This window comes from Oncorhynchus nerka, unplaced genomic scaffold, assembly GCF_034236695.1.
Source record: "Oncorhynchus nerka isolate Pitt River unplaced genomic scaffold, Oner_Uvic_2.0 unplaced_scaffold_868, whole genome shotgun sequence".
Classification (NCBI taxonomy): Eukaryota; Metazoa; Chordata; class Actinopteri; order Salmoniformes; family Salmonidae; genus Oncorhynchus; species Oncorhynchus nerka.
The window spans coordinates 163,084-188,615 of NW_027040418.1; the positions used below are offsets into that span (position 1 = coordinate 163,084).

Genomic DNA, 25,532 nt, shown 5'->3' on the forward strand with positions numbered 1-25,532 from the left:
AAGTCCAGACCTGAATCCAATCGAGAATCTGCGGAAAGAACTGAAAACTGCTGTTCACAAATGCTCTCCATCCAACCTCACTGAGCTCGAGCTGTTTTGCAAGGAGGAATGGGAAAAAAATTCAGTCTCTCTATGTGCAAAACTGATAGAGACATACCCCAAGCGACTTACAGCTGTAATCGCAGCAAAAGGTGGCGCTACAAAGTATTAACTTAAGGGGGCTGAATAATTTTGCACGCCCAATTTTTCAGTTTTTGATTTGTTAAAAAAGTTTGAAATATCCAATAAATGTCGTTCCACTTCATGATTGTGTCCCACTTGTTGTTAATTCTTCACAAAAAAATACAGTTTTATATCTTTATGTTTGAAGCCTGAAATGTGGCAAAAGGTCGCAAAGTTCAAGGGGGCCGAATACTTTCGCAAGGCACTGTAGCTAATAAAAAATACATAGCATAAAATCGGTGACTCATTTTTATATTTATCCTGATACCACGCCGCCACACTTACCCTAGTAAAACTGACTATCTTACCGATCCTCGACTTCGGCGATGTCATCTACAAAATAGCTTCCAATACTCTACTCAGCAAACTGGATGCAGTTTATCACAGTGCCATCCGTTTTGCTACTAAAGCACCTGATACCACCCACCACTGCGACCTGTATGCTCTAGTTGGCTGGCCCTCGCTACATGTTCGTCTCCAGACCCACTGGCTCCAGGTCATCTACAAGTCCATGCTAGGTAAAGCTCTGCCTTCTCAGTTCACTGGTCACAATGGCAACACCCACCCGTAGCACGCGCTCCAGCAGGTGTATCTCACTGATCATCCCTAAAGCCAACACCTCATTTGGCCACCTTTTGTTCCAGTTCTCTGCTGCCTGTGACTGGAACGAATTGCAACTATCTCTGAAGTTGGAGACTTTTATCTCCCTCACCAACTTTAAACATCTGCTATCTGAGCAGCTAACCGATCGCTGCAGCTGTACATAGTCTATCGATAAATAGCCCACATACTGTTTTTATTTTATTTACTTTTCTGCTCTTTTGCGCACCAGCATCTCTACCTGCACATGTTCATCTGATCATTTATCACTCCCGTGTTAATCTGCTAAATTGTAATTATTCGCCTACCGCCTCATGCCTTTTGCACACAATGTATAAAGATTATTTTTTTCTACTGTGTTATTGACTTGTTAATTGTTTACTCCATGTGTAACTCTGTGTTGTCTGTTCACACTGCTATGCTTTATCTTGGCCAGGTCGCAGTTGCAAATGAGAACTTGTTCTCAACTAGCCTACCTGGTTAAATAAAGGTGTTCTCAACTAGCCTACCTGGTTAAATAAAGGCGAAATAAAATAAAAAAGCGGGTAAAACGGTATGTGAATCTTATTAAAGAGACCAGTGTACAATCACTATGTACATAGGGCAGATATAATTCTACATGAGTTAGTTTTCATAAACTACACGAGTTATGGTATATTTTCATTATGCCTAAATCGTTGTTACTTCAAATAATGATATTATTGAATTGTTTTTGGTTTTTGTAAACGAGCGGATATGACGTTCAGTCTGGTGAACACGCTTTGCAGATGTAAACTTGTGGCGTTCATGTGCCAATCGGAACTAGGAAACTCAGAAATGTCCGACTTGCTGACTGGTTGAAAGCGGCACGTGTACATAAGTACAACCAATACTTGCATATTCTGAAATTTCAGTGTTTCCTAGTTACGACTATTACGTGAACGTGGCAACGGGAGCAGAAACACACATGTGTTTAGCGGTTCTTATTATACCTCCGCGGTCGTAGCTGGATAAACATTTATACAAACGAATTGAATCCACATAACATTGAAGAAGAGGCGCCACCTACATCATGAATGATTTTGGAAGCTACCCTCCGCCGAACTTTGTCTCTCCTCCTCCGGGTTCGATGGTGAGTCCGCCAACGTTCCTTCCACCTCCGAGCAACTTCCAGCCCGGTATGTGGAACTGGTACGAGCCACCGTCCGAGCCGTGGAGATACAACGGCCAGGGAGAACACTGGAACTGCGGCCCCGGACCAGGTCGACCCAGAGGCTCATATGGTGAGTATTATACTAACTAGGAGAGTTATGTTTCTAGGAGCGGCCTGGTAAAGAGGCTTCTTTGCACGGTCCCTAGGTTGACACGTGCCTGGCTGAGAGCCCCTGGTGGACTACTATGACCTATACCAATCAGGTCTGTTGAAGTAAACCCTCATGACGCCAGTTAGTGGGGTAGGTCAGTAGGGCTGACCAAGCTTTGCCCCGTGTAATTTATTTATTTTTATTTCACCTTTATTTAACCAGGTAGGCTAGTTGAGAACAAGTTCTCATTTGCAACTGCGACCTGGCCAAGATAAAGCATAGCAGTGTGAACAGACAACACATGTTACACAGAGTTACACATGGAGTAAACAATTAACAAGTCAATAACACAGTAGAAAAAAGAGTCTATATACATTGTGTGCAAAAGGCATGAGGAGGTAGGCGAATAATTACAATTTAGCAGATTAACACTGGAGTGATAAATGATCAGATGGTCATGTACAGGTAGAGATATTGGTGTGCAAAAGAGCAGAAAAGTAAATAAATAAAAACACTATGGGGATGAGGTAGGTAAAATTGGGTGGGCTATTTACCGATGGACTATGTATAGCTGCAGCAATCGGTTAGCTGCTCAGATAGCAGATGTTTGAAGTTGGTGAGGGAGATAAAAGTCTCCAATTTCAGCGATTTTTGCAATTCGTTCCAGTCACAGGCAGCAGAGAACTGGAACGAAAGGCGGCCAAATGAGGTGTTGGCTTTAGGGATGATCAGTGAGATACACCTACTGGAGCGCGTGCTACGGATGGGTGTTGCCATCGTGAACTGAGATAAGGCGGAGCTTTACCTAGTAATGTACATATCATTTGGGCAGAGGAGATGCTGGTTCACGTCTGGGTTGAACCAGTATCTGGGCAGAGGAGATGCTGGTTCACTTCTGGGTTGAACCAGTATCTGGGCAGAGGAGATGCTGGTTCACGTCTGGGTTGAACCAGTATCTGGGCAGAGGAGATGCTGGTTCACGTCTGGGTTGAACCAGTATCTGGGCAGAGGAGATGCTGGTTCACGTCTGGGTTGAACCAGTATCTGGGCAGAGGAGATGCTGGTTCACGTCTGGGTTGAACCAGTATCTGGGCAGAGGAGATGCTGGTTCACGTCTGGGTTGAACCAGTATCTGGGCAGAGGAGATGCTGGTTCACGTCTGGGTTGAACCAGTATCTGGGCAGAGGAGATGCTGGTTCACGTCTGGGTTGAACCAGTATCTGGGCAGAGGAGATGCTGGTTCACGTCTGGGTTGAACCAGTATCTGGGCAGAGGAGATCCTGCATCATTATTAACAGAACAGAAGTGTCAGATTGGTGATGACTGAACTGCACCCAGCAGAAGGTCGGCAAGTCATAATATTGTTGTTTTGACCTTAGACCCACAGGCCAGAACTTCCATCGTGGACACGGAGGCGGAAGGCAGGACTATGGTCGTCCCAACAACCGTGGGAAAAAGGTAGTAAATCCACCATCAAACCAAAAGCCAGGTCTCTGATATATATTTTTATTTTTATTTCACCTTTATTTAACCAGCTAGGCTAGTTGAGAACAAGTTCTCATTTGCAACTGCGACCTGGCCAAGCTAAAACAAAGCAGTGTGACACAAACAACAACAGAGAGTTACACATGGAGTAAACAATAAACAAGCCATTAACACAGGTAACTGCAAAAATAATGATAACACTGGAGTAAATGAGGGATACAAAGTACACCGAGTGCATAAGACATGAAGAACTCTTCTCTAATATTGAGTTGCAACCCCCCCCCTTAGAACAGCCTCAGTTGGTCAAAAGCATTCCACAGGGATGCTGACCCATGTTGACTCCAATGCTACCCATAGATGTCAAGTTGGGTGGTGGACCAGTTCTTTAAATACACAGGAAACGGTTGAGTGTGAAAAACCCGGCAGCGTTGCAGTTCTTGACACCAACCTGTGCGCCTGGCACTGACTGTTTTGTCTTGCCCCCGTTCACCCTCTGAAAAGCACACAGACACAATCCATGTCTCAAGGCTTAAAAATCCTAGCCCATCTCCTCCTCTTCATCTTTAACCCATCTCCTCCTCTTCATCTTTAACCCATCTCCTCCCCTTCATCTTTAACCTGGTCTCCTCTCCTTCATATTTAACCTGGTCTCCTCCCCTTCATCTTTAACCTGGTCTCCTCCCCTTCATCTTTAACCCATCTCCTCCCCTTCATCTTTAACCAGTCTCCTCCCCTTCATCTTTAACCCATCTCCTCCCCTTCATCTTTAACCCATCTCCTCCCCTTCATCTTTAACCCATCTCCTCCCCTTCATCTTTAACCCATCTCCTCCCCTTCATCTTTAACCAGTCTCCTCCCCTTCATCTTTAACCTGGTCTCCTCCCCTTCATCTTTAACCCATCTCCTCCCCTTCATCTTTAACCAGTCTCCTCCCCTTCATCTTTAACCCGTCTCCTCCCCTTCATCTTTAACCCATCTCCTCCCCTTCATCTTTAACCCGTCTCCTCCCCTTCATCTTTAACCTGGTCTCCTCCCCTTCATCTTTAACCTGGTCTCCTCCCCTTCATCTTTAACCCATCTCCCCCCCTTCATCTTTAACCTGGTCTCCTCCCCTTCATCTTTAACTCGTCTCCTCCCCTTCATCTTTAACCAGTCTCCTCCCCTTCATCTTTAACCAGTCTCCTCCCCTTCATCTTTAACCAGTCTCCTCCCCTTCATCTTTAACCCGTCTCCTTCCCTTCATCTTTAACCCGTCTCCTCCCCTTCATCTTTAACCCGTCTCCTCCCCTTCATCTTTAACCCGTCTCCTCCCCTTCATCTTTAACCCGTCTCCTCCCCTTCATCTTTAACCCGTCTCCTCCCCTTCATCTTTAACCAGGTCTCCTCCCCTTCATCTTTAACCAGGTCTCCTCCCCTTCATCTTTAACCTGGTCTCCTCCCCTTCATCTTTAACCTGGTCTCCTCCCCTTCATCTTTAACCTGGTCTCCTCCCCTTCATCTTTAACCTGGTCTCCTCCCCTTCATCTTTAACCTGGTCTCCTCCCCTTCATCTTTAACCTGGTCTCCTCCCCTTCATCTTTAACCTGGTCTCCTCCCCTTCATCTTTAACCTGGTCTCCTCCCCTTCATCTTTAACCTGGTCTCCTCCTCTTCATATTTAACCCATCTCCTCCCCTTCATGGATGGTGGTACACAGACACACTGTGGCCCCTCATGATGATTTGTTTTTGTGTGTCCCCCATCAGTTGGCCATCCCCGTCTTAGACAGTGTAACACTCCCAATAGGGTGACTGACTGATTTGACTGTAATGGGTTCAAATGTTTTTCTTTTCTTTCCAGCAGAAAAATAAAAAAGAACCAGAGTTTTCACATTTCTGTGACCCGTGTGACCGAGGCTTCAAAAACCAAGACAAGTATGACCAACATGTCTCTGAACATGTCAAGGTAACTGATTCTCATGATCAAATTATTTTGATTTGACACGAGGTGATGAACCGAATGTAATGACATCATACTAGGTCATCAGGGTTCCAAGCTTCAAATCAAATTGTATTAGTCACATGAGCCTAATACAACAGTACTTTACAATACCTTAAAGTGAAATGCTTACTTAAGAGCCCCTAACCAACAATGCAGTTAAAAAAATATATACAAATAAGAAATATAAGTAACAAGTAATTAAAGAGCAGCAGTAAAATAACAATAGTGAGACTATATACAGGGGGGTACCGATAGAGTCAATGTGCGGGGGCACCGGTTAGTTGAGGTAATATGTAGGTAGAGTTATTAAAGTGACTATGCATAGATGATAACAGAGGAGCAGTTGTATAAAGGAGAGGGGGGGGGGCAATGCAAATAGTCTGGGTAGCCATTTTATTAGGTGTTCAGGAGTCTTATGGCTTGGGGGTAGAAGCAGTTTAGAAACCTCTTGGACCTAGACTTGGTGCTCTGGTACCGCTGGCCGTGCGGTATCAGAGAGAACAGGCTATGACTAGGGTGGCTGGAGTCTTTGACAATTTGTAGGGCCTTCCTCTGACACCGCCTGGTATAGAGGTCCTGGATGGCAGGGAGCTTGGCCTCTGTGATTCACTGAGCCGTACTCACAACCCTCTGTAGTGCGTTGCGGTCGGAGGCCGAGCAGTTGCCATACCAGGCAGTGATTCAGCCAATCAGGATGCTCTCGATGGTGCAGCTGAAGAACCTTTTGAGGATCTGAGGACCAATGCCAAATCCTTTGTCTCCTGATGGGGAATAGGTTTTGTCGTGCCCTCTTCATGACTGTCTTGGTGTGCTTGGACCATGTTATTTTTTTGGTGATGTAGACACCAAGGAACTTGAAGTTCTCAACCTGTTCCACTGCAGCCCCATCGATGAGAATGGGGGTGTGCTCGGTCCTCTTTTTTCCTGTAGTCCACAATAATCTCCGTTGTCTTGATCATGTTGAGAGAGACGTTGTTGTCCTGGCACCACACGGCCAGGTCTCTGACCTCCCTATAGGCTGTCTCGTCATTGTCGGTGATCCGGCCTCCCACTGTTGTGTCATCTGCAAATGTAATGATGGTTTTGGAGTCGTGCCTGGCCGTGCAGTCATGAGGGAACAGAGCGTACAGGAGGGGACCGAGCACGCACCCCTTAGTGTCCCCTGTGTTGAGGGTCAGCGTGGCAGATGTGTTGTTACCTACCCTCACCACCTGTTGTGGCCCGTCAGGAAGTCCAGGATCCAGTTGCAGAGGGAGGTGTTTAGTCCCAGGGTCCTTAGCTTATTGATGAGCTTTGAGGGCACTATGGTGTTGAATGCTGAGCTGTAGTCAATGAATAGCATTCTCACATAGGTGTTCCTCTAGTCCAGGTGGGAAAGGGTAGCGTGGAGTGCAAAAGAGATTGCATAATTTGTGGATCTGTTGGGTTGGTATGCAAATTGGAGTGGGTCTAGGGTTTCTGGGATAATGGTGTTGATGTGATCCATGACCAGCCTTTCAAAGCATTTCATGGCTACAGACGTGACTGCGAGTGGTCGGTAGTCATTTAGGAAGGTACCTTAGTGTTCTTGGGCACAGGGTCTATGGTGGTCTGCTTGAAACATGTTGGTATTACAGACTCGGACAGGGAGAGCTTGAAAATGTCTGTGAAGACACTTGCCAGTTGGCCAGCACATGCTCGCAGCACACATCCTGGTAATCCGTCTGGCCCTGCGGCCTTGTGAATGTTGACCTGTTTTAAGGTCTTACTCACATCGGCTGCGGAGAGCGTGTAAGCAGGAATCAGGAGGATAGAATTATAGTCAGATTTGCCAAACGGAGATAGGGCTTTGTATGCGTCTCTGTGGAGTAAAGCTTTTGCTTTTTTGACGCCTTCTGGTTGCACATTTTAACATGCTGATAGAAATTTGGTAAAATGGTCCCTGGCTACTAGGAGAGCTGCCTCTGGGTGAGCGTTAACTTGTTTGCTTATGGCGTAATACAGCTCATTCAATGCTGTCTTAGTGCCAGCCTCTGACTGTGGTGGTATGTAAACAGCTACAAAGAATACAGATAAACTCTCTAGGTAGATAGTGTGGTCTACAGCTTATCATGATATACTCTACCTCAGGTGAGCAAAAGCTCTAGACTTCCTTAGCTATCGTGCACTGGCTGTTGTTTACAAAAATACATAGACCGCCGCCCCTTGTCTTACCAGACGCCAAGTTCAGCTCATGTCACTGGGCAGGTCTCGGGCTGTGCTTCCCTTTTGTAGTCTGTAATGGTTTGCAAGCTCTGCCACATCTGACGAGTGTCAGAGCCAGTGTAGTATGATTTGATCTTAGTCCTGTATTGAAGATTTGCCTGTTTTGATGGTTCGTCGGAGGGCATAGCAGAATTTCTTATAAGCTTCCGGGTTAGAGTCCTGCTCCTTGAAAATGTTAGCTCTAGACTTTATCTCAGTGCGGATATTGCCTGTAATCCATGGCTTCTGGTTGGGGTATGTACGTACGGTCACTGTGGGGACATCGACATCAATGCACTTGTTGATGAAGCCAATGACTGATGTGGTGTACTCCTTAATGCCATCGGGGGAATCCCGGAACATATTCCAGTCTGGTAGCAAAACAGTCCTGTAGTTGAGCATCTGCGTCATCTGACCACTTTTTATTTTATTGATCTAGTTACTGGTGCTTACTGTTTTAATTTTAGCAAGAATCAGGAGAATAGAATTATGGTCAGATTTGCCAAATGGAGGGCGAGGGAGAGCTGTATGTGTCTCTGTGTGTGGAGTACAGGTGGTCCTGTTTTTAATGTGTATTTATTTATTCCAGACGCCCCGTTCCCTGCCGGTGCATCGTATAACCAGCCTCTGTTCTGTCCTGCCGGTGCATCGTATAACCAGCCTCTGTTCTATCCTGCCGGTGCATCGTATAACCAGCCTCTGTTCTATCCTGCAGGTGCATCGTATAACCAGCCTCTGTTCTATCCTGCCGGTGCAGCGTATAACCAGCCTCTGTTCTATCCTGCCGGTGCATCGTATAACCAGCCACGCCTCTGTTCTGTCCTGCCGGTGCAGCGTATAACCAGCCTCTGTTCTATCCTGCAGGTGCATCGTATAACCAGCCTCTGTTCTATCCTGCCGGTGCAGCGTATAACCAGCCTCTGTTCTATCCTGCAGGTGCATCATATAACCAGCCTCTGTTCTATCCTGCCGGTGCAGCGTATAACCAGCCTCTGTTCTATCCTGCCGGTGCAGCGTATAACCAGCCTCTGTTCTATCCTGCCGGTGCATCGTATAACCAGCCTCTGTTCTATCCTGCCGGTGCATCGTATAACCAGCCTCTGTTCTATCCTGCCGGTGCAGCGTATAACCAGCCACGCCTCTGTTCTATCCTGCCGGTGCATCGAATAACCAGCTTTGTTCTGTCCTGCCGGTGCATCGTATAACCAGCCTCTGTTCTATCCTGCCGGTGCATCGTATAACCAGCCACGCCTCTGTTCTATCCTGCCGGTGCAGCGTATAACCAGCCTCTGTTCTATTCTGCCGGTGCATCGTATAACCAGCCTCTGTTCTATCCTGCCGGTGCAGCGTATAACCAGCCACGCCTCTGTTCTATCCTGCCGGTGCATCGAATAACCAGCCTCTGTTCTGTCCTGCCGGTGCAGCGTATAACCAGCCTCTGTTCTATCCTGCCGGTGCATCGTATAACCAGCCACGCCTCTGTTCTATCCTGCCGGTGCAGCGTATAACCAGCCTCTGTTCTATCCTGCCGGTGCATCGTATAACCAGCCTCTGTTCTATCCTGCCGGTGCATCGTATAACCAGCCTCTGTTCTGTCCTGCCGGTGCATCGTATAACCAGCCTCTGTTCTGTCCTGCCGGTGCATCGTATAACCAGCCTCTGTTCTATCCTGCCGGTGCAGCGTATAACCAGCCTCTGTTCTATCCTGCCGGTGCATCGTATAACCAGCCTCTGTTCTATCCTGCCGGTGCAGCGTATAACCAGCCTCTGTTCTATTCTGCCGGTGCATCGTATAACCAGCCTCTGTTCTATCCTGCCGGTGCAGCGTATAACCAGCCACGCCTCTGTTCTATCCTGCCGGTGCATCGAATAACCAGCCTCTGTTCTGTCCTGCCGGTGCAGCGTATAACCAGCCTCTGTTCTATCCTGCCGGTGCATCGTATAACCAGCCACGCCTCTGTTCTATCCTGCCGGTGCAGCGTATAACCAGCCTCTGTTCTATCCTGCCGGTGCATCGTATAACCAGCCTCTGTTCTATCCTGCCGGTGCATCGTATAACCAGCCACGCCTCTGTTCTAATCTGCCGGTGCATCGTATAACCAGCCTCTGTTCTATCCTGCCGGTGCATCGTATAACCAGTCTCTGTTCTATCCTGCCGGGGGAGCGTATAACCAGCCACGCCTCTGTTCTGTCCTGCCGGTGCAGCGTATAACCAGCCTCTGTTCTATCCTGCCGGTGCAGCGTATAACCAGCCTCTGTTCTATCATGCCGGTGCAGCGTATAACCAGCCTCTGTTCTATCCTGCCGGTGCATCGTATAACCAGCCTCTGTTCTAGCCTGCCGGTGCAGCGTATAACCAGCCTCTGTTCTATCCTGCCGGTGCATCGTATAACCAGCCTCTGTTCTATCCTGCCGGTGCAACGTATAACCAGCCTCTGTCCTGCCGGTGCAGCGTATAACCAGCCTCTGTTCTATCCTGCCGGTGCATCGTATAACCAGCCTCTGTTCTATCCTGCCGGTGCAGCGTATAACCAGCCTCTGTCCTGCCGGTGCAGCGTATAACCAGCCTCTGTTCTATCCTGCCGGTGCATCGTATAACCAGCCTCTGTTCTATCCTGCCGGTGCATCGTATAACCAGCCTCTGTTCTGTCCTGCCGGTGCATCGTATAACCAGCCTCTGTTCTGTCCTGCCGGTGCATCGTATAACCAGCCTCTGTTCTATCCTGCCGGTGCAGCGTATAACCAGCCTCTGTTCTATCCTGCCGGTGCATCGTATAACCAGCCTCTGTTCTATCCTGCCGGTGCAGCGTATAACCAGCCTCTGTTCTATCCTGCCGGTGCATCGTATAACCAGCCTCTATCCTGCCGGTGCAGCGTATAACCAGCCTCTGTTCTATCCTGCCGGTGCATCGTATAACCAGCCTCTGTTCTATCCTGCCGGTGCAGCGTATAACCAGCCTCTGTTCTATCCTGCCGGTGCATCGTATAACCAGCCTCTGTTCTAACCTGCCGGTGCATCGTATAACCAGCCTCTGTTCTATCCTGCCGGTGCAGCGTATAACCAGCCTCTGTTCTAACCTGCCGGTGCAGCGTATAACCAGCCTCTGTTCTATCCTGCCGGTGCAGCGTATAACCAGCCTCTGTTCTGTCCTGCCGGTGCATCGTATAACCAGCCTCTGTTCTATCCTGCCGGTGCAGCGTATAACCAGCCTCTGTTCTGTCCTGCCGGTGCAGCGTATAACCAGCCTCTGTCCTGCCGGTGCAGCGTATAACCAGCCTCTGTCCTGCCGGTGCATCGTATAACCAGCCTCTGTTCTATAACCGCCTCCTCTTCACGCAAATCACAGGGATCTGGGCCTGTTCCAGAGAAAGCAGTTCAGTTGGTCCTTCAGTAAAACAGGCAAAGCATTGTGTTGGTCAACCTTCAGTAAAACAGGCAAAGCATTGTGTTGGTCTACCTTCAGTAAAACAGGCAAAGCATTGTGTTAGTCAACCTTCAGTAAAACAGGCAAAGCATTGTGTTGGTCTACCTTCAGTAAAACAGGCAAAGCATTGTGTTAGTCTACCTTCAGTAAAACAGGCAAAGCATTGTGTTAGTCTACCTTCAGTAAAACAGGCAAAGCATTGTGTTAGTCTACCTTCAGTAAAACAGGCAAAGCATTGTGTTGGTCAACCTTCAGTAAAACAGGCAAAGTATTGTGTTGGTCAACCTTCAGTAAAACAGGCAAAGCATTGTGTTGGTCAACCTTCAGTAAAACAGGCAAAGCATTGTGTTGGTCTACCTTCAGTAAAACAGGCAAAGCATTGTGTTGGTCAACCTTCAGTAAAACAGGCAAAGCATTGTGTTGGTCTACCTTCAGTAAAACAGGCAAAGCATTGTTGGTCAACCTTCAGTAAAACAGGCAAAGCATTGTGTTAGTCTACCTTCAGTAAAACAGGCAAAGCATTGTGTTGGTCAACCTTCAGTAAAACAGGCAAAGCATTGTGTTGGTCTACCTTCAGTAAAACAGGCAAAGCATTGTGTTGGTCAACCTTCAGTAAAACAGGCAAAGCATTGTGTTGGTCTACCTTCAGTAAAACAGGCAAAGCATTGTGTTGGTCTACCTTTAGTAAAACAGGCAAAGCATTGTGTTAGTCTACCTTTAGTAAAACAGGCAAAGCATTGTGTTAGTCTACCTTTAGTAAAACAGGCAAAGCATTGTTAGTCAACCTTCAGTAAAACAGGCAAAGCATTGTGTTGGTCTACCTTCAGTAAAACAGGCAAAGCATTGTTAGTCTACCTTCAGTAAAACAGGCAAAGCATTGTGTTAGTCAACCTTCAGTAAAACAGGCAAAGCATTGTGTTAGTCAACCTTCAGTAAAACAGGCAAAGCATTGTGTTGGTCTACCTTCAGTAAAACAGGCAAAGCATTGTGTTGGTCTACCTTTAGTAAAACAGGCAAAGCATTGTGTTAGTCTACCTTTAGTAAAACAGGCAAAGCATTGTGTTAGTCTACCTTTAGTAAAACAGGCAAAGCATTGTTAGTCTACCTTCAGTAAAACAGGCAAAGCATTGTGTTAGTCAACCTTCAGTAAAACAGGCAAAGCATTGTGTTGGTCTACCTTCAGTAAAACAGGCAAAGCATTGTGTTGGTCTACCTTTAGTAAAACAGGCAAAGCATTGTGTTAGTCTACCTTTAGTAAAACAGGCAAAGCATTGTGTTAGTCTACCTTTAGTAAAACAGGCAAAGCATTGTTAGTCAACCTTCAGTAAAACAGGCAAAGCATTGTGTTGGTCTACCTTCAGTAAAACAGGCAAAGCATTGTTAGTCTACCTTCAGTAAAACAGGCAAAGCATTGTGTTAGTCAACCTTCAGTAAAACAGGCAAAGCATTGTGTTAGTCAACCTTCAGTAAAACAGGCAAAGCATTGTGTTAGTCAACCTTCAGTAAAACAGGCAAAGCATTGTTAGTCAACCTTCAGTAAAACAGGCAAAGCATTGTGTTAGTCTACCTTCAGTAAAACAGGCAAAGCATTGTTAGGCTACCTTCAGTAAAACAGGCAAAGCATTGTGTTGGTCAACCTTCAGTAAAACAGGCAAAGCATTGTTAGTCAACCTTCAGTAAAACAGGCAAAGCATTGTGTTGGTCTACCTTCAGTAAAACAGGCAAAGCATTGTTAGTCTACCTTCAGTAAAACAGGCAAAGCATTGTGTTAGTCAACCTTCAGTAAAACAGGCAAAGCATTGTGTTAGTCAACCTTCAGTAAAACAGGCAAAGCATTGTTAGTCAACCTTCAGTAAAACAGGCAAAGCATTGTGTTAGTCTACCTTCAGTAAAACAGGCAAAGCATTGTTAGGCTACCTTCAGTAAAACAGGCAAAGCATTGTGTTGGTCAACCTTCAGTAAAACAGGCAAAGCATTGTTTAGTCTACCTTCAGTAAAAGAGACTTCTGTTTTATAGTGCTCAGTTGAAGACTGCAGCTTCACTGCTCATGAGAAGCTGGTCAACATTCACTGGAAAAATGTAAGTAGTCCGCCAGCCTCAGCTATTACCCATCAACCCCTCATCTATATAGAACCAAGCATTAACCTCTTCCTGTATATTCATTTTATTTGATTTAACTAGTCAAGTCGGGTTAAGAACAAATTCTTATTTCCCATGACGGCCTAGCAAAAGGCCTCCTGCGGGGACTGGGGCCTGGGATTAAAAATCAATACAATATAAATATAGGACAAAACACACATCACAACAAGAGAGACAACACTACATAAAGTGAGACCTAAGACAACAACATATCAAGGCAGCAACACATGGCAACACAACATGGTAGCAACACAACATGGTACAAACATTATTGGGCACAGTCAACAGCACAAATGTCAAGAAGGTAGAGACAACACATCACACAAAGCAGCCACAACTGTCAGCAAGAGTGTTGCTTCTATACATGTATAGAATAGCCTCCTGTCTGGAACTGCGTGTTTAACCTCCTCCTCCTCCTGTCTGGAACCGCGTGTTTAACCTCCTCCTCCTCCTGTCTGGAACCGCCTGTTTAACCTCCTCCTCCTCCTGTCTGGAACCGCGTGTTTAACCTCCTCCTGCTGTCTGGAACCGCCTGTTTAACCTCCTCCTGCTGCCTGGAACCGCCTGTTTAACCTCCTGCTGTCTGGAACCGCCTGTTTAACCTCCTCCTGCTGTCTGGAACCGCCTGTTTAACCTCCTCCTGCTGTCTGGAACCGCCTGTTTAACCTCCTCCTGCTGTCTGGAACCGCCTGTTTAACCTCCTCCTGCTGTCCGGAACGGCCTGTTTAACCTCCTCCTGCTGTCCGGAACGGCCTGTTTAACCTCCTCCTCCTCCTCCTGTCTGGAACCGCGTGTTTAACTTCCTCCTCCTCCTGTCTGGAACCGCGTGTTTGACCTCCTCCTCCTCCTGTCTGGAACCGCGTGTTTGACCTCCTCCTCCTGTCTGGAACCGCGTGTTTGACCTCCTCCTCCTGTCTGGAACCGCGTGTTTAACCTCCTCCTCCTCCTCCTGTCTGGAACCGCGTGTTTAACCTCCTCCTCCTGTCTGGAACCGCGTGTTTAACCTCCTCCTCCTGTCTGGAACCGCGTGTTTGACCTCCTCCTCCTGTCTGGAACCGCGTGTTTAACCTCCTCCTCCTCCTGTCTGGAACCGCGTGTTTGACCTCCTCCTCCTGTCTGGAACCGCGTGTTTAACCTCCTCCTCCTCCTGTCTGGAACCGCGTGTTTGACCTCCTCCTCCTCCTGTCTGGAACAGCGTGTTTAACCTCCTCCCCCTCCTCCTGTCTGGAACCGCGTGTTTAACCTCCTCCCCCTCCTCCTGTCTGGAACCGCGTGTTTAACCTCCTCCTCCTCCTGTCTGGAACCGCGTGTTTAACCTCCTCCTGTACCGTCTCCTATAGAACCGCGTGTTTCACCTCCTCCTGTACCGTCTCCTATAGAACCGCGTGTTTCACCTCCTCTTGTACCGTCTCCTATAGAACCGCGTGTTTCGTCTCCTATAGAACCGTGTGTTTAACCTCCTCTTGTACCGTCTCCTATAGAACCGCGTGTTTAACCTCCTCTTGTACCGTCTCCTATAGAACCGTGTGTTTAACCTCCTCCTCCTCCGTCTCCTATAGAACCGCGTGTTTAACCTCCTCCTCCGTCTCCTATAGAACCGCGTGTTTAACCTCCTCCTCCGTCTCCTATAGAACCGCGTGTTTAACCTCCTCCTGTACTGTTTCCTACAGAACCGTGTGTTTAACCTCCTCCTCCTCCGTCTCCTATAGAACCGTGTGTTTAACCTCCTCCTCCTCCGTCTCCTATAGAACCGCGTGTTTAACCTCCTCCTCCTCCGTCTCCTATAGAACCATGCCCCAGGGGCAAAGAGAATCAAGCTGGACACTCCAGAGGAGATTTCAAAATGGAGAGAGGAGAGGTGCAGGTCAGTACTGTAGTATGTTTTTAAACATGGTAAAACTTTGTTGTAAGATCCAGTCACTAATCAGCAATGCTTTTGTTTCCTCAATTTCTCTTGAAATGACTACTTCTGGATTAGATCTGATTCTGTGGTCCATATGAACAATGTGCTGTTACCACCAGTATCGGGGCCTATTATTAACACCTGACAAATTTGGGTAGATTCTGGCAGTAGTAAGATGTCTATTTTACCAGCCATGTGGACCGGTACCCCCGGTACCCCCTGTATATAGCCTCCACATTGACTCTGTACCCCCTGTATATAGCCTCCACATTTTTTATTTTTTTATTTCACCTTTATTTAACCAGGTAGGCTAGTTGAGAACAAGTTCTCATTTGCAACTGCGACCTGGCCAAGATAAAGCATAGCAGTGTGAACAGACAACACAGAGTTACACATGGAGTAAACAATTAACAAGTCAATAACACAGTAGAAAAAAGAGTCTATATACATTGTGTGCAAAAGGCATGAGGAGGTAGGCGAATAATTACAATTTTGCAGATTAACACTGGAGTGATAAATGATCAGATGGTCATGTACAGGTGGAGATATTGGTGTGCAAAAGAGCAGAAAAGTAAATAAATAAAAACAGTATGGGGATGAGGTAGGTGAAAATGGGTGGGCTATTTACCAATAGACTATGTACAGCTGCAGCGATCGGTTAGCTGCTCAGATAGCTGATGTTTGAAGTTGGTGAGGGAGATAAGTCTCCAACTTCAGCGATTTTTGCCATTCGTTCCAGTCACAGGCAGCAGAGAACTGGAACGAAAGGCGGCCAAATGAGGTGTTGGCTTTAGGGATGATCAGTGAGATACACCTGCTGGACCGCGTGCTACGGGTGGGTGTTGCCATCACGACCAGTGAACTGAGATAAGGCGGAGCTTTACCTAGCATGGACTTGTAGATGACCTGGAGCCAGTGGGTCTGGAGACGAATATGTATGAATTCAAGCCCATCAACTCCCGAGGCTGGCAGTACTATAGTGCCTATAAGAACAAATGGTATAGAGAGTAGTCCTATAATAACTACAACCTAAAACTTCTTACCTGGGAATATTGAAGACTCATGTTAAAAGGAGCCACCAGCTTTCATATGTTCTGAGCAAGGAACTTAAACGTTAGCTTTTTTACATGGCACATATTGCACTTTTACTTTCTTCTCCAACACTTTGTTTTTTTCATTAGTTAAACCAAATTGAACATGTTTCATTATTTATTTGAGACTCAATTGATTTTTATTGATGTATTATACTAAGTTAAAATAAGTGTTCATTCAGTATTGTTGTAATTGTCATTATTACAAATATATAAACAAAAATTGTCTGATTGTAATCGGTATCGGCTTTTTGTGGTCCTCCAATCGGTATCGGAGTTGAAAAATCATAATCGGCGACCTCTATTATAGAGCCTCGCTTGTTATTTTACTGCTGCTGTTTCATTATTTGTTCCTTTTTTATTTTCTATTTCTGTATTTATTTTGTACTTACAAATAAGTGTCATTTATTTTCTTAAAGCTGTTGGTTAAGGGCTTGTAAGTCAGCATTTCACTAAGGTCGACACCTGTTGTATTCGGTGCATGTGACAAATAAAATAGAATTTGACATGCGGCAATGTTGATGACGACAACGCTGTTTCCACTTTGCCTTTTAATATTAATCCACTAGCCTTCTGTAATTACACTATTAGCTAATGCTAATTGCTACCTAGCTAACAAATGTACTGAGTCCAAGCAAACGTAACGAGCAAATACAGCCTGATAATACCAGTGATGGTGTAGAACTAAATCTGCATGTTTTTTGTGCAACAGTAACTTCTAAATCAGAGGAATTCACGAAGCAAGAATATGTTAGCTTCGTGAAGTAGGTAAGAGAGAACATTCAATGTAGCCAAATATTTTAGAGTCTCCTAGGAAACACTTGTCAACACTTTGGTTCCTCCCCTGTCACAGTAACTCCTCCCCTGTCACAGTAACTCCTCCCCTGGCATTTTAATTTATTACATTTACATTTAAGTCATTTAGCAGACGCTCTTATCCAGAGCGACTTACAAATTGGTGCTTTCACCTTATGACATCCAGTGGAACAGCCACTTTACAATAGTGCATCTAGGTCTTTTAAGGGGGGTGAGAAGGATTACTTTATCCTATCCTAGGTATTCCTTAAAGAGGTGGGGTTTCAGGTGTCTCCGGAAGGTGGTGATTGACTCCGCTGTCCTGGCGTCGTGAGGGAGTTTGTTCCACCATTGGGGGGCCAGAGCAGCGAACAGTTTTGACTGGGCTGAGCGGGAACTGTACTTCCTCAGTGGTAGGGAGGCGAGCAGGCCAGAGGTGGATGAACGCAGTGCCCTTGTTTGGGTGTAGGGCCTGATCAGAGCCTGGAGGTACTGAGGTGCCGTTCCCCTCACAGCTCCGTAGGCAAGCACCATGGTCTTGTAGCGGATGCGAGCTTCAACTGGAAGCCAGTGGAGAGAGCGGAGGAGCGGGGTGACGTGAGAGAACTTGGGAAGGTTGAACACCAGACGGGCTGCGGCGTTCTGGATGAGTTGTAGGGTTTAATGGCACAGGCAGGGAGCCCAGCCAACAGCGAGTTGCAGTAATCCAGACGGGAGATGACAAGTGCCTGGATTAGGACCTGCGCCGCTTCCTGTGTGAGGCAGGGTCGTACTCTGCGGATGTTGTAGAGCATGAACCTACAGGAACGGGCCACCGCCTTGATGTTATTTGAGAACGACAGGGTGTTGTCCAGGATCACGCCAAGGTTCTTAGCGCTCTGGGACGAGGACACAATGGAGTTGTCAACCGTGATGGCGAGATCATGGAACGGGCAGTCCTTCCCCGGGAGGAAGAGCAGCTCCGTCTTGCCGAGGTTCAGCTTGAGGTGATGATCCGTCATCCACACTGATATGTCTGCCAGACATGCAGAGATGCGATTCGCCACCTGGTCGTCAGAAGGGGGAAAGGAGAAGATTAATTGTGTGTCGTCTGCATAGCAATGATAGGAGAGACCATGTGAGGTTATGACAGAGCCAAGTGACTTGGTGTATAGCGAGAATAGGAGAGGGCCTAGAACAGAGCCCTGGGGGACACCAGTGGTGAGAGCACGTGGTGAGGAGACGGATTCTCGCCACGCCACCTGGTAGGAGCGACCTGTCAGGTAGGACGCAATCCAAGCGTGGGCCGCGCCGGAGATGCCCAACTCGGAGAGGGTGGAGAGGAGGATCTGATGGTTCACAGTATCGAAGGCAGCCAATAGGTCTAGAAGGATGAGAGCAGAGGAGAGAGAGTTAGCTTTAGCAGTGCGGAGCGCCTCCGTGATACAGAGAAGAGCAGTCTCAGTTGAATGACTAGTCTTGAAACCTGACTGATTTGGATCAAGAAGGTCATTCTGAGAGAGATAGCGGAGAGCTGGCCAAGGACGGCACGTTCAAGAGTTTTGGAGAGAAAAGAAAGAAGGGATACTGGTCTGTAGTTGTTGACATTGGAGGGATCGAGTGTAGGTTTTTTCAGAAGGGGTGCAACTCTCGCTCTCTTGAAGACGGAGGGACGTAGCCAGCGGTCAGGGATGACTTGATGAGCGAGGTGAGGTAAGGGAGAAGGTCACCGGAGATGGTCTGGAGAAGAGAGGAGGGGATAGGGTCAAGCGGGCAGGTTGTTGGGCGGCCGGCCGTCACAAGACGCGAGATGTCATCTGGAGAGAGAGGGGAGAAAGAGGTCAGAGCACAGGGTAGGGCAGTGTGAGCAGAACCAGCGGTGTCGTTTGACTTAGCAAACGAGGATCGGATGTCGTCGACCTTCTTTTCAAAATGGTTGACGAAGTCATCTGCAGAGAGGGAGGAGGGGGGGGGAGGGGGAGGAGGATTCAAGAGGGAGGAGAAGGTGGCAAAGAGCTTCCTAGGGTTAGAGGCAGATGCTTGGAATTTAGAGTGGTAGAAAGTGGCTTTAGCAGCAGAGACAGTGGAGGAAAATGTAGAGAGGAGGGAGTGAAAGGATGCCAGGTCCGCAGGGAGGCGAGTTTTCCTCCATTTCCGCTCGGCTGCCCGGAGCCCTGTTCTTAATTTATCAAACACTGTATTCGACGTGCCCACTATTATATTCTAACTATAACATTTGAATAATCATTCTATTTCCATGATTCCAACAGTTCACCCAAGTGTTATGCTCTAAATCACAAGTCAAATTGCAATTTCAACATTTGGTTAACAATAAGGCCTAGATTGTTTGCCCATATCATGCAGCCCTATGTGGAAATTCTCAAATGAGTGCAGAATTTCTTGAACAGTATAAAACAATCAGAATAGAGAAAGACCCATTGATATCACTTAGACTGTACAGTAGGTGTTGCCATGACCCCAGGGGTGACAACACCAACTGTGGGTAGACATTCAGAGACTTGTCCCGAAGCCACTCCTGCGTTGTCTTGGCTGTGTGCTTAGTGTCGTTGTCTTGTTGGAAGGTGAACCTTCACCCCAATTTGAGGTCCTGAGCATTCTGGAGCAGGTTTTCAGCAAGGATCTATCTGTACTTTGCTCCGTTCATCTTTTCCTCGATCCTGACTAGTCTCCCAGTCTCTGCCGCTGAAAAACATCCCCACAGCATGATGCTGCCACCACCATGCTTCACCGTAGGGATGGTGCCTGGTTTCCTCCAGATGTGATGCTTGGCATTCAGACCAAAGAGTTCAATCTTGGTTTCATCAGACCAGAGAATCTTGTTTCTCATGGTCTGAGAGTCTTTAGGTGGTTTTTGGAAAACTCCCAAGCGGGCTGTCATGTGCCTTTTACTGAGGAGTGGCTTCCATCTGGCCACTCTACCATAAAGGCCTGATTGGTGGGGTGCTGTAGAGATGGTTGTCCTTCTGGAAGGTTCTCCCATCTCCACAGAGGAGCTCTGTCAGGTTCTTGGTCACCTCCCTGACCAAGGCCCTTCTCCCCCGACTGCTCAGTTTGGCAGGGCGGCCAGCTCTTGGAAGAGACTTGGTGGTTCCAAACTTCTTCCATTTAAGAATGATGGAGGCACTGTGTTCTTGGGGACTTTCAAAGTTGCAGCCATTTTTTTTGGTACAATTCCCCAGATCTGTGCCTCGACACAACCCTGTCTCGGAGAGATACAGACAATTCCTTTGACCTCGTGGCTTGGTTTTTGCTCTGACATGCACTGTCAACTGTGGGACCTTGTATAGACAGGTGTGTGCCTTTCCAAAATCATGTCCAATCAATTGAAATTACCACAGATGGACTCCAAGTTGTAGAAACATCTCAACGATAATCAATGCAAACAGGATGCACCTGAGCTCAACTTTGAGTCTCATAGCAAAGGGTCTGAATACTTATGTAAATGAGGTATTTCTGTTTATTTGTTATTGTAACACCTGTCTTTATCCTTCAAGGGGTTTTGTGTAGATGGCTTCTGTTTTTAAATCCATTTTGTAACACGGTAAAATTCAAGGGGTCTGAATATTTTCCAAAAGTAGTGTGTTTTTTGTTCCAGTTTTTTTAGCTGTCTATAGAAGCATATACAGTATAGGTGTTTTGTTTTGCTTTAAGGGTATTTTTGTAGTGGTTATTTTTCAGGGGAGATCAGGTTCTCATTCTCAATGGTGACCTGAGAACAAACCATTCAACATCATTCAGTAAAACAGACACAGCCGTTTCAGATTCACTACTTTTCAATAACACAAATTATTACAATCACCCAAAACACTCACAAACCAGAGTGAATCTATTCCTCATCAGCTTTCTAAACTACTGGCATTTTAGAGGTTCAGCTGACCAGCTGATAAATGATGCATTGATGAGTATTAAAACCTGTGTTCTCAGTCAACTTACCTGGTAAAATAAAACTGTGAACACTGCAGCCAAGCGTTTTAGAGTAATGGCTGCTGCATTGTGATAAATGGGAAGTCCCTTAATGAGGGGCTGCAGGAACGTTGAGTGTCTTTCTGTTTAGGGAGAGGCCTGGTTCTATAAAGCCTTGAATCTCAGCTTTACCAGCTCGTCTGGCTTTTTATTTGTTACATTTTTGCTCATCCAAAAGCCCAAATATTTATGGTTGGGAACCTGCTCAATGAGAGGACCATCACATAAATGTGTAAACCATCTGAAATATCTAAATGAGAAAATGAGAAAAAACAGGATGTATTTAGTTTTTTCCGCCGCATGAAGGACCAATTTCAAATCCACAAGGGCTTTCTGCAAGGTAACAGCAGCAGGGCCAAATCCACAAGGGCTTTCTGCAAGGTAACAGCAGCAGGGCCAAATCCACAAGGGCTTTCTGCAAGGTAACAGCAGCAGGGCCAAATCCACAAGGGCTTTCTGCAAGGTAACAGCAGCAGGGCCAAATCCACAAGGGCTTTCTGCAAGGTAACAGCAGCAGGGCCAAATCCACAAGGGCTTTCTGCAAAGCAACCAAATCTGATGCTCTAACAGCCTGGTCAGCAGCAGGGCCAAATCCACAAGGGCTTTCTGCAAGGTAACCAAATCTGCTGCTCTAACAGCCTGGTCAGCAGCAGGGCCAAATCCACAAGGGCTTTCTGCAAGGTAACCAAATCTGCTGCTCTAACAGCCTGGTCAGCAGCAGGGCCAAATCCACAAGGGCCTTCTGCAAGGTAACCAAATCTGCTGCTCTAACAGCCTGGTCAGCAGCAGGGCCAAATCCACAAGGGCTTTCTGCAAGGTAACCAAATCTGATGCTCTAACAGCCTGGTCAGCAGCAGGGCCAATAGTGTTATCAGCATATAGATTAATGTTAGTTTTTTGCAGATCTATTATTAATATAAATGGTAAAGAGGATGGGTCCCAAAATCAACCCTTGCGGGACACCTTTTAGTAATTTCAAGGTCATGTGACACTATCAGAAAGCACACATCAGAGCTTTGTCTCTGTCTGTACAGGAACTACCCGACCCTGGTGAACGTGGAGAAGAGGAGGAAGGTGATGGATGCCAGGGAGGAGACTGGAGTGGTGCTGGAAACCGCTCAGTTTGGGTACTTCTTCCTACATTTATATTGGTTTTTATTGGTTGGTACAAGTTAGGTTACAAATACAACAGGATGATATTGTACTGATGCACAAGTTTCCTCCACGGAATAGTTGGGACCTAATATTAGCTGAACTATTAAGGCCATGCTACAACATGCTGTGTGTTCTGTTGTCAGGAGGATGAGGGGTAGAGGTTGTGGACAGCGTGGTGGAAGGTTCCAGAGGGGCAGATGGGCCAGACCAGGTCCTCGTCAGTCAGAGAGACCGCCACACCCCACTCAACCCCCCATGGAGAGGCCTCCACCCCTCACTCAGTACCCCAGGGAGGGAGACCCACTGGGGGCTCTTGCCAACAGCGACCCAGGTCAGTCAGTGATCCAGGAACCTGCCAGAGTTTTTTAAAGGTCCTAATGTCTGTTCCTGTATACACCACCCCTGTTGACTCTAACCCCTGTTGACTCTGACCCCTGTTGATTCTGACCCCTGCAGACTCTGACCCCTGCTGACTCTGACCCCTGCAGACTCTGACCCCTGCAGAGTCTGACCCCTGTTGACTCTGACACATGCAGACTCTGACCCCTGTTGACTCTGACCCCTGTTGACTCTGACCCCTGTTGACTCTGACCCCTGTTGACTCTGACCCCTGTTGACTGACCCCTGCAGACTCTGATACAGAGGAGCCAGTCAGTGGAGGTGGGGTGACTCTGACCCCTGTTGACTCTGACCCCTGTTGACTCTGACCCCTGCAGACTCTGATACAGAGGAGCCAGTCAGTGGAGGTGGGGTGACTGTGGCCCCTAAACAAATGACATCAACACGTTGAGATGTAAAGTTAGTGGTGTCTCAGTCCTGCCCATCCAGAGGACCAGTCAGCTGCTGAAGGAGAACCAGGCAATGCTGAAGGCTCTGCCAGCCAAGCCCCAGAACAGTGCTTCATCTGGGGCTAAGAGGCTCTACCCTGAGCCCCCCCGGGAACCACAGCCTGGTTCTGGTCCTCATAGACCTAGTCGGGGGAGAGGAAGAGGAGCGAGAGGAGGACGAAACAACATGGACACCCCCCAACAGCGCCGCGCCACTCTGCTTGAGATGGTAAGACACCGGGAAAGAGGCATCAAGGCACAACTGATTTTACAAATCGATAAAAGTTAAACATTTTCAAGTCCGTATTGTGAATGTAGTTAGCTTTTTTTTTTTTACCTGCTGAATTGTTCTATGACCCCTGACCTTTACAGTTACTGGCCCCAGACATCCGCCATGAGAGGAACGTGCTCCTGCAGTGTGTTCGCTACATTGTCCGAAACAACTTCTTTGTACTGGAGGGTCAAACTCAGGACCAGCAGAGAACTCTGGGTAGAACGGTGACCGCAGATGACCCTAACCTTGACCTCCAGACACAGGAAGTGAGAGCAGATGATCTGAGGGCTCTACTCCCAGCTACCTCTGTGGTTGGTCCAGATGAAAAAGGTGACCAGGTGAGGTCATCACTAGAAGGTACCCAGAAACCACCAGTCTGTCAGGGACCTTCAGAGGTGGACATTTTGAATGGTGAAGATGTTCATCCTGAGGAGATGCCAGGTGCAGCCTCTAACGCTGATGTCATAACTCAGCTGAACTCTAACCCTGAGGTCCTGGGGACTGTGACTGAGCAGTCTGTAGCCCAACAAGTGGGAGAAGACCAGAGCATGGAGGAGAACACACAGAGTGGACCAGCAGGCTCACAGTCACATCCCCTCCAGGAAACCCCAATGGACTTGGCTGTGAATGCTAATTATGGAGATAGTCACCCTGAAGACCACTCCCAGACCTCCATCCCCAACTATGATGATGAAGTCTGGGAGACCCAAGACCCCTGAAGTCACCCTGACCCTTCAATCAAGACTATCACCCTTCAATCAAGACTGTCACCCTAACCCTTAAATCAAGACTGTCACCCTAACCCTTCAATCAAGACTATCACCCTTAAATCAAGACTGTCACCCTAAAAGCAGATTTATTCTTGATCCAGAAATGTGGTCCGGAGGCTCCGTACAGTTGCGTAGCCTCCGGAGGCTTGCAGAGGCCAACTCAAGCTCCGCATTGCCGTGCACCTCCAAATGTTGTAACCATGCAGAGCTCTGTATAGCTCCGTTTTTGACATAATTGGATGACTGTAGTTGGGGGCGGGACTTCCTGTATAAACACAAAATTCCTTCCTTCACAACAGCTCTGAAGTTTGAATGCCCTGACTTCTGTAGAGGCCGTATCGGAGTGGCCATGCAGAGCCTTTAACCCTTAAAATCAAAACAGTCCCCTTGACCTTTCATCTTGTCTCTGATGTTGGCGAGTTATTTCTCTACAGTCAGTTGATGTTTTCATCTGAACATCAACTACCTCTGGCATTTTATTTGTACTCTTCTTTTTTCAACATGGAAATAAATGACTTGTTCTACTGTGGGAATATAACCCAGGAAATCGATAGTTCTTGGACCATCTTTGTCCTTTTTCAAATTAAATGTATTTGTCACATGCTCGTGTTTAGCAGATGTTATTGCGGGTGTAGCGAAATGCATGTAAGCTATGTATCAGTCTTATGGCATGTGGAAGCTGTTCAGGAGCCTGTTGGTGTCAGACTTGATACAACGGTACCACTTGCCCCGCGGAAGTAGAGACAAGTCTATGGCTTAGGTGGTTATAACGGTTCTGGATGGCAGGGAGCTGGGCCCCAGTGATGTACTGGGCTGTCCTCACCACCCTCTGATATAGAGGTTCTGGATGGCAGGGAGCTGGGCCCCAGTGATGATGTACTGGGCTGTCCGCACCACCCTCTGATATAGAGGTTCTGGATGGCAGGGAGCTGGGCCCCAGTGATGTACTGGGCTGTCCTCACCACCACCTGATATAGAGGTTCTGGACGGCAGGGAGCTGGGCCCCAGTGATGTACTGGGCTGTCCTCACCACCACCTGATATAGAGGTTCTGGACGGCAGGGAGCTGGGCCCCAGTGATGTACTGGGCTGTCCTCACCACCACCTGATATAGAGGTTCTGGATGGCAGGGAGCTGGGCCTTTGTTAAGAACTACTTTTGGGGACCTTGTTAACATTACAACATGAACTCCGTGTCTTAAACGTTGCTACGTTTTGTAAATAGCGAAGAAAACGTGTAATCTGCTTGACCATATTAAAGTTCCTTATCTCACAGATCACAAAGTCAGATAATTTTCACTCCATTCACATGCTTATCAGTTTGAGTCATACACGGGCTCGTCATGTTGTTCTTTGAACAGGCCCTGGTCTACAGTGAAATAATCTAATTTCAGTCCTC

General features: G+C 47.2%; 1 protein-coding gene across 1 annotated transcript; it reads left to right on the plus strand.

The window, feature by feature from the left end:
• Positions 1-1,801: 1,801 nt before the first annotated feature.
• LOC115127634 (FMR1-interacting protein NUFIP1) lies at positions 1,802-25,408 on the plus strand. The gene is given in 11 exon segments (XM_065016797.1): positions 1,802-2,084; positions 3,493-3,563; positions 5,429-5,533; positions 13,235-13,297; positions 15,145-15,221; positions 22,144-22,236; positions 22,408-22,595; positions 22,981-23,043; positions 23,046-23,320; positions 23,464-24,907; positions 25,251-25,408. Coding segments are annotated over 10 exon segments (1,767 nt in total). The 5' UTR covers positions 1,802-1,873; the 3' UTR covers positions 24,085-24,907; positions 25,251-25,408.
• Positions 25,409-25,532: the final 124 nt, after the last annotated feature.